The sequence below is a fragment of the Olea europaea genome, unplaced genomic scaffold (assembly GCF_002742605.1).
Source record: "Olea europaea var. sylvestris unplaced genomic scaffold, O_europaea_v1 scaffold138, whole genome shotgun sequence".
Taxonomy (NCBI): domain Eukaryota; kingdom Viridiplantae; phylum Streptophyta; class Magnoliopsida; order Lamiales; family Oleaceae; genus Olea; species Olea europaea.
In genome coordinates, this window is record NW_019231313.1 from 182,843 (window position 1) to 192,565 (window position 9,723).

At 37.2% G+C, this 9,723-nt stretch overlaps 1 protein-coding gene across 2 annotated transcripts in view; it reads right to left on the reverse strand.

The window, feature by feature from the left end:
• Nucleotides 1–7,169, reverse strand: part of LOC111375471 — an 8,437-nt gene extending 1,268 nt beyond the window's left edge. Inside the window, exons 1-4 of one of the 2 annotated variants that reach the window (XM_022998299.1) lie at nt 5,903–7,169; nt 3,037–4,150; nt 517–1,840; nt 337–420 (exon numbers count right to left, since the gene is read on the reverse strand). In XM_022998299.1, coding sequence (XP_022854067.1) covers nt 337–420; nt 517–1,840; nt 3,037–4,150; nt 5,903–6,692 — 3,312 coding nt within the window. In that variant the 5' untranslated portion in view covers nt 6,693–7,169. The remainder of the gene's footprint in view (nt 1–336; nt 421–516; nt 1,841–3,036; nt 4,151–5,902) is intronic. The other variant, XM_022998300.1, reaches the window with a different exon arrangement.
• Nucleotides 7,170–9,723: the final 2,554 nt, after the last annotated feature.

The window sequence follows — 9,723 nt, forward strand, 5'->3', positions numbered from 1 at the left end:
AAAAAAAAAAAAAAAAAAAAAAAAAAAAAAAAAAAAGGTAGATGTATTTACCTAAAGAGCAATGCCATTTAGCGCCACTTGTGTCGTAACACCAGACTAGGTGGCACTAAGTGACATCAAATGAGAGACACAATTAAATGAGTTACATAATTTTACCTTTAATTAAGCATATCAGTGTCACCTTAATTGGTGTTGTACAAGTGGTGCTAGATAGCATTATTCTTACCTAAATCTGTGCTCTCCAACAAGAAACATAAATTATGCTGGCAGTGTTGTACATTAAAAAAAAAATCTTTTAACCACAAATGGGCATATACATTCAGGGCAAGTGTGGACCTGGAAGACAAAATCATTTTTTACATCAAACAGTGGAACAGTTGAAGTTTTTCCAGGAGACACCGCTTGAGTTTCCACAGCCTGCTGCCATGGGAAGAGAAAAATGGGTTAGACTTGAATTGTGATAGACAAAACAATATGGCACTATAACGAAATTGAGAGTTGAGATGTCATCTTTACCTCCATGTACAAAATTTTAGAATTCTCCAATCCAGAATTTATGTCATCTGTATCGATTATGCTTGCCCACTGCTTAAATAACTCAGGTTCAGCAATATCTGGAGAAATGTCAAGCTTGGAAAGGTACACATGGCGAAACTGCACATCATCCTTTCTGGACATTTTAGCAAGGCCACGAATCTCTTGACTAATATGGGGAGCTTCAGCACCAGCATTCTTCTCAGAGCTATCACTCAATTGACTAATGCCAGCACTATCAGCCAGCCGATCACGTTGAGTTTGCTCATTCTGTCCAGCTGAAACTTCGTCAACACCTTGATCAAAATTATTCAGTTTCTCGGAAGAAGATGGCCTCTCCATGCTTGCAGTTCTTCTCGGGCCCTTCCACAAATCTCCATTTGTCTCCCAGCCCTGACCACCTGGAAGGGTCCTAGAAGGGTTCCAGTCTGGCCTCTCATAAATGTGAGATTCATCACCAAAGACAGCATTACTTGCACTCCAACCATGTAACGGAAGATGACGTGAATCATCCACTGGGTTGGACCATCCCATGGGCGGCCCATGGCCAGAAAATCTGTCAGCATCAGGCATATGGAACAGACTCTGAGAATGGTTTAAATCCATTGAAGGTCTGCCACCAAATATTGATGGAACAGGAAACGGCTGCATCATGGAATGAAAACCAACAGGAGGTGGCATGTGTGGAAAAGGAATGAAACCATTTGCTACAGGTGAAGGCCAGTTTGGAACACCTCTCCATGCATTTCCTTGAACCCTTCCAACATTAGGATCATGAATCCTCCTACGGCGACTATCCATCCCTGTCCTAAAGTGAGGAGGAGACAGAAATGACTTGGCACTGCTAGATAAATGGCTATTTCTACTAAAAGGTGAAGAAACAGATAAAGTGTCTCCATCAGCTCGTGAAAGTTCATCTCCAGGAACGTCCATGGACGGCTCACGACTTCCCCTGCCCTCCTTACCAGAGTAATCACGTGCATCCCTAGAACCACTATTACACTGTGCTGAGTCTTCAATGTCAAGACTCTGCCTTACATTAGATTTACTCAAGTGTCTCCGATCAGCGCTTGATGATGGGGACTTATATACTGACTGCAGGGATGAGGTGCGAATATCTGATTTCAGATGTCTTTCAGCCGACAACTCTCCGAGATGGCTGTCTTTTTGACCAAGTTTCTCCAGGGATCGAGATGATGAAATCTTCTCAGCCCTTCCAGAAGAACTAGCATAATCTTTAGTAGAAGTCTTGTCCTGAATTTTCTCTTCATGAGCATAATCGCTATACTTGGTTTCATTAGAAAGCCTGAGAGTAAATAGAGTCGTGTAAATGTCTGTTATAGTAAACTCATGAAGAAACCTAAAGATGCTGCATATGAACCTCAGAACAAATCTATTCAAGGCAGCTAAAATATTAAGAAGTGGAAACTCTCTTAAATGTGGCAAAATTAAGTAGGAAATAGATTTGTATAGCAAACAAAATTCAAGTTTAGTATGTAGGCTGTAGAACAAGAATGGGAAGACTCCATGGTGTTTTATGTATTTGACCAAGACAGCAAAAGTACAAACCAGACAATCCTCTTCAATTCTTATAAATTATTCACTCACTAAACTCCCTAAGGAAGGAATTCCATTTTGCCTCAGCTAAATGCCAGCCTACCCAAAAAAAAATTTAAAGAAACAAACAATAATCATCCCACATTTTTGTTTTAACTCGATACATATTGCCTTGACAACAAGGAAAAATCCCACATATGAATGCACAAGAGGAGTATTCATCCTGGGATCAAAAGAAAGGAAAATATCAGGGTAATAGAAAACCAAACACCCAACATTAATGAAATTGACTAGCAAAGAAAAGGAGGAATTACAACAATTAGTAAAATATAACTCGGTATACAAGCTAATCCCAATGTTTCCCAAAAAACAGTCGAGCAAATAAATGGGAAGTTTTCTGTAACATGATAGAAGTAGCATTTCTACACACGAGACATTTACTTCTTCTTTGCTAGATCTTGAAATTTTAACACCCAAATCTAATGCAACAATCACACTCATTAAAATACGGTATTCATTATAGATGCAGACTAGTGCTTTAGCATATCTGCGTTTCATACACCAAAGAATTATACGCACTTGAGGAATTTTTAGAAAAACAATCCAAGATGGAAGTGGAAGAAACTGTAAATTTCACAAAATCATCACTTTTAGTTTCATGCTTTTATACAAAGCAAAGACATGATTTAATTGCAACCCCCCTCCCCTCACAATCTACTTGTTGCTTACAGGTGCAGTGTATCCTATTGTATTCAAACTCATAGAATACATTGCAGACGATAATCCAATGTTCGGAGGAAAAAAGCATATTGCAATGAACATATGATCAAAAGATGTTTACTGTATCCAAGATGTATATCCTTATTCCTTAAAGATTTATCAATGCGTTAAAAGAAATTAGTAAAAAGAACTTGCAGCTAATAAATCACAGACATCAATGGGTACCTGTTGTGCTCCCTTGTAGCATGAAAACTTGAGCTGGGGGAACTGTGTCGTCTACTATGACTAGAAGAAATCTGTAAATCAGCATTTCTAGAGGTAGACCTCCCACTATCAGCAAGAGCATCCATTCTCAGACTGCCTACTGATTTCTTTTCTGCATCAGATCTTTGATCCTGGGTACTTTTAATATTACCATAATCCTCTACATCATCACTTCTTCTCCTACCTTGATCATCTCTACACCTGACAACTCCATCATCCTGGCTTACACCATCACCATACGTGCTTAATTTCCTAGAATGGCAATCACCAGCATAGCCATCATCCCTTGAATGCTTAGTGTCAGACTTGTCACCAAAACGATCTCTTGAACCACGCTCATCACCATACTTACTATCTATGTGTCTTTTATCTCTGTCACAATCATCTCCTTGAATTCTATCCTTGTGCCGACTGTATTTTTCAATATCATCCCAATGTTTCTCTTCCTTATGTCTATTATGTCTACCAATGTCTTCTCTATAAGTACCATCCCTGCGTCTATTATCTTTGTCACCATCTTCACGATACCTATCATCGTAGCGTCTACCATCTTTGCCAGTATCTTCACGACAGCGATCATCATGGTCTCTAATACCTCTTTCAGCATCTTCACTGTACTTATCATTCCTGCGTCGGCCATCCCTTTCAGGAGCTTCCCGATATTTGTCATCCCTGCATCTGTTTTCCCGCTCACCATCTTCACGATACTTTTCACCCCTGCATCTACCATCTCTATTACCATCTTCTCGATATATATCGTCAATATGTCTGGCTTCTTTATAAATATCCTCTTGATGCTTAATATCCCGATGTTTAAGGTCTTTGTCAGCACCTTCCCTGTGCTTGTCATTTCTGTGCCTATCATCTCGGTCACCATCACCATCATACCTGTCTCCATAGATTCCACCCATATGCCTGTCGTCACTGAATTTCACATCCTTATTGCAGTCACCTCTTGAGGACAATCGTTTGTCATCGTTTTCTCTATCGGTAAAACCTTCTCTTGTCCTGCGCACCCTTTTCTCAAGTTCCTTCTCTAATTCGGGATTTCGTAAATCATCTTGCACGTCCCATGCTTCAAAAAGAAAAAAAAGAGAATTAATAAACTGAAAGTACTAGGTACTTCAAGTTAATGCAAGCAGAAATCCAGCAACCAAACAAAATAGCACCACAGAGCATCAGCAGCCTATCTTCTCCATACATTAGAAATCAAACTTTGGAAAGAGATAACTAGCTGATAATAACCTATATATGGCTACATTTCTGCAAAACTGATAAAAAGGAATCTGTTCGAATCACCGAACCAAACATAAAGGGTCACTGCTAATACTGTGACTAATGACTCTAAACCAGATTTTGTTGTCTTTCAATTGCGATGCAGGAGTTTCTCTAGTGACTGATTGATGCACCGAAGCCGGCCCTCTAGCCCTCGCATCTCTTTAGTTGAGTAATCCTGTATTTTCTTTCTTTTCTAACGGTGGAGCATAGTGAAAATAGAGAAGTTTAAACCACGAAGCGCCCTATCTTAAGGTGAAGCATAATAAGCAATAAATAAAAATGTCAAGAAAAAAATTCCACTTTCAAGAAACGCTTTATAAATATATGGTACTACTCTACTAAATCCAATGTAAAAAATAGAAGGAAACATATAATTCAAAGTAAAATAAAAAATATGTACCGCTGTAATTTGTACCAATTAGAAAATATGCCTATAATTCAAAGCATACATAAAAAATAATAATAATAATAATAAAATAAAATAAATCAATATTCTAAATATGCCAGAGTCAACACCATACCATCAAGTCTAGAGACTGCAAATTTTCAGACATGCAAACAGAGAAGAAGAAGAAGAACAACTACAACAACAACAATAATAATAATAAAACATCTGTTTATACAACCTAATAAAACATAGAAATCTCTTCTAAAAATTCCACATAATTGTCCACAGTTAGTCAATAACTAAAAGGGAAATAGTCCAATATGACTGAATCTCAAAGTTTTATGAGTGGCTTGTTTCAGTCAGCACTTGGAGAGAATAATAAGTAAATTAATATTGGAGCTCAATAAGACATTAATTCTAATTTTAATGGTCAACCTAGGATCCCAACCCAACCAGTCAAGTCCAAACATCAACCATATCAATTGGTTATTTTGGAGACAAATAAACAAAATGGAGTATTTGAAGACTTCTTCTTGAATTCTCCATTAAACTTCTTTTGTTATTTATAAATTCAGATATACTCTTAAAATAATCCTATTATATCTTGGGATACATTGAACACAAAAACAGTGGAGAACATAAGGAGATCTACCCTGAAGAAACGCCTAGGCTAGACTTTATATCACAGAAAATCTGACAATTAACAAGATCACCATCAGAAAATTTACTTATTTAACAGGCTGAGTATTCTTGAACACCAAACTTAAGTTTCTGTTTGAACATTGAAACATTTTAAGAAGATTTGGTGCTTTCAAAATGACCTTTAGTGCCAGGCCCTATGGATACATAATAGAGTAATATCAATTTATTTAGTTGCCTATAGTAAATTGCAACTGAATACGATGCAAAGGCATAATTCTGAAAGCACTGACCACACAACAGAAGTTAGACACCCAAAGAAATTTCGCACAGATCAGAACTCTACAGGTATGTCAAAAGTTCACAAAAAGGATGAAGTACTAAAAATTCAACGTTCATAGGTCATTAATACTTTAAAAGATATTGCTACCATTAGTATCAACCATGCCTGTAAACAAGGATTGGCGAGTCAAAAACAAAGGTCATTAATAAGTCCCATGATTACCACGAAAATAACCTTACCAGTATTTTCTCTACCACGTTTACACTGTCTATCTGCACTAGTATCCCCCAACTTTGAGCTCTGATTGTTGTCAAGATTCCCATCCATAGCCTTAACCTCAGCATCACCATACTTACTCTCCTGACCACCCTTCTTGTCTTTGTCCAACCAGCATTCCTTATCCTTCAATTCCTTCCCTTCTCTCCATTCCGAAGAAGTCCTCTCAGATTTCCTCTTCGACTCCCTTTTACTCTTACTCTCATCTTTCTCCACCACCAAGAATACCACATTCTCCTCCTTGCTGTCACCCCCAGTTCCACTCTCATGCCTTTTACTCTTACTCTTAGACTCATTTCTAAAACTTTCCCCGTTATTATTACTTTCCTTTAACTTCGAGTCAATTTTTGTACTTCCCACTTTATTTATTTCCTTCTCCAGATTCCTATCACTACGCCCTCTCTCCTCTCCAGCCGCATCCCACCTATCACCACTAACTCTTCCACTTACATCAGCCCTTTCCTTGTTGAGGAGAGCTTTCTCTTTTCTCCTTTTCGAAGACACATACTCCTCCGAAGCCTCACCATTCCCGTCACAACTCAGATCTTTACCATCCTTGCCTTTTCGGGCCTGCGATGAAATTTTATGCTTCTCACCACTGGCAGAATCTCGATATGCCCTCGTCGAATCACATCTGCTACTTTTCTCCTTCATCTTTACATCTTCTTCAGAATCCGAATAATCCTTATCCTTATCCTCCTTCGAACTGTGTTTGCTATGTTTATGTGATTTGTGCCTCGAACTCTGGGGCATAACTTTAGATTCACTTCTCTAACCTTACTTACACAAGTCCAAACCTTAACTCTCCCAAATTACACCGCCCAACAAAAAAACGGAATATGATTATCAGTGCAAAATATTTCGCCAAGGAATGCAAAAGTCCATAATATTTCAAAATCTCCAAACCCTAATTAGAACGGTTCCACATCAAACCTTCAAAAACAAATAGAAACCAGTCGAAATAACAATATCGCCAGTGAAACACTAATCGGAATCCAAAATTTGGGCGCCGGAAAATCAGGCGTTGACACTCCAACGACTTTAACTAATCAGATCGCTCGATGGCGGCGGAAGAAGAACACAGAACCTATTCTACGCCGCTGTATATCAAATAAACATACATTTATGTAAAATGAGAAAGTATGGATGAACGTAAGGAGAGAGATTTATTTATTTAATTAAAAAAAAATGTGTAGAGGAACAGTTACTTTCGGGAGAGAGAGACGAAGGTTCGATTTTGTTGTCGAAAAAAAAAATGAAAAAATGAAACATAGTTATGTACTTATATCGAAATACTTAGGTGCGTTCTCTTTATTGTTTTCGGACCGTTTTCTATTTTCGATTTTTTAAAATGGTGAAAACAATTCTCTTTCCGTTTTCGAACACGCGTTTTTGAAAACAAAAAAAAAAAATTGTACTAAAAACACAAAACAATGGTTTTATCGTTTTGGATGTTTTCAGTGTAAAACTTGAAAATTTTGAAAATGTGGGAAATGATCCCATTTGTTATAAATTCCAGTCTCTGCCCGTCTCTCTCTCTTTCTCTCCTAGAAGTGGTCGGACCCCTGCAACCGTGATTTTCAGCGCCGACGACGCAACCCACTGTCGCGAGCCACCACCCCTAGCACCGCCTCATCATGGCGCACCCAACGAGCCCATGGGTCATCACCAATGTCGCTGGAAAATTCGTTGTCGGCCACAAGTTCGTTGTGTCAAATTTTTGGTGTAGATTTCAAATTTCTATGTTGTTTGTTGTTATAATACCATGTATGGACGCGTCTTGCTGAGCTTGATCAAGCTGTGGGGTGTGATTAACATGGGCAGCAACTGGGTTGATCGAATTTGGTAGAAAATCGTGCGTGAGTGGCTGATTTTGGACGATACTTGGCTTGATTTTACTATCATTTGGGATTGTTGTTTAAGTAGGGTTGGTGGGGATTGATAAGGAGATGGTGTTGGTGCAAAAATCTGGTAGCGATAGTGCCCAGAAGTCGGGTGGTGATCGGTTTGTAAGGTTGAAGACTGCAGCTCGTGGCGGCTGGAGAAGAGAAAATGACCATTTTGATTTCCAAAAAAGAACACGTTTTTAATTTTCATGTTTTAAAAAATATTTTTCCAAAATAACAAAAAGAACATGTTTTCAACAATTTCAAAACACACATTCAAAACACAAAACTCAAAATGAATTCAAAACTCAAACACGAAAAGAACAACCCCTTATATTCACACCAAAATTTTTATTTTTTACACCACGTTTAAATTGTGATTAAATTTCTTAATTTTTGTTCATTATATAACTTATGTTTTTAACGATTTTTCATGTTATTCTTATCCTTAAACTTTTCATTAGTTAATACATTTTGTGTTTGATAACAATTTATGTCCAAAAGTTCGTTGAAATGATGTAAAACAATTTATTTTTTTATTATATTTTTGAAAAATAAATAGACAAAAAATGTGAAAAAATATTTTTTCCTCAATTTAAAGCATGAAAATAAAATATTTTAATATAAATCATAATCAAAGACGAGATATATTAATTAATAAAATGTTGAATATAAGAATTCAATGGAATAAAATTAATGAAGTAATTAAAATTTGATATATCAAATAAAAATTGTGATGACAATATAACATTCCTTATATAATTCTATTTGGATATCTAGCAGCTACTGGGGGTGAATGAATTATATGCCCTTGAATTAGTGGCTAATTACAGTGGCCGATCACGCATTGTTTGGCTTCTGTTAGGGGTGATAAGTGGGTCGAGCAGTTCGCCGGTTCGCAAAAATGGAGCTCGTGGGCGGCTTAGGCTTGTAAAAACACGAGCCCGAGCGGGCTGATTCGATGGACGAGTCGGGCTCGTGGCTCGTTTATAAAAGTGACCAAAACGGTCACTTTTTTTAAAAAGTGATCACTTCAGTCACTTTTTCAGTGACCGTTTCATTCCCTGAATTATTTATTTTTTATTATTATTTTTTTAAATTTATGACCGTTAAACGGTCACTGAACCATTTCGGTCCTTTAATTTTTTAATTTTTTTTCCCTCTTCTTCTATAAATAGTGACATTTAGCCACAAAATTTTCTACAATTCACTCTCGATTCTCTTTTTCTCAACTCTCTTGTGTTGTGTTGATAGTTGTACAATTTTTATATACAATTTATACAATATCCAATTCTCAGTTCTCACTATATTTATTGAAATTTCATCCAATTTTCATTTCTCACTACATTTATACAATTATTATTTTATTAGTTATTACTTATTACAATTAAACAAATGAATTCACGCACATTTGTTGAAAACTTTTTCGGTGTGGGAGGAAACGAATCGCCTATGACACCGCAAAGTCAATTTCGGAATCAATTTGAAGGTCTAAATGACGTACCCCTACCTGAAAATATTCCAGATTTGGATCTTCATCATCATATAAGCGGCAATCCAAATTATCCAATTAATTTGAATGATGTTGACGTTCCCGAAGCGAAATACGATCAGGAAGAAGAGACTGAATTAAACATTCCTGATGCGAGGGGAAAGCGAAAGGAGAAAAAATAAGCAAAATGTTGGGATTACTTTAAGTTGATTTCAACGGAAAAAATCGTCAATGGAGTCCCAGAATCCAATCAGTATGTAAATACTGCCAACAAAGATTGGCATGGCAAAGAGGAATTGGTACCACTCATCTCAACCGCCATTACAAAGTATGTGCGGCCAAACATAGACTTATTCCAGGCTATCAAACACAATTGTAATTTGACAGTCCAGATGCCGGTGGTTCT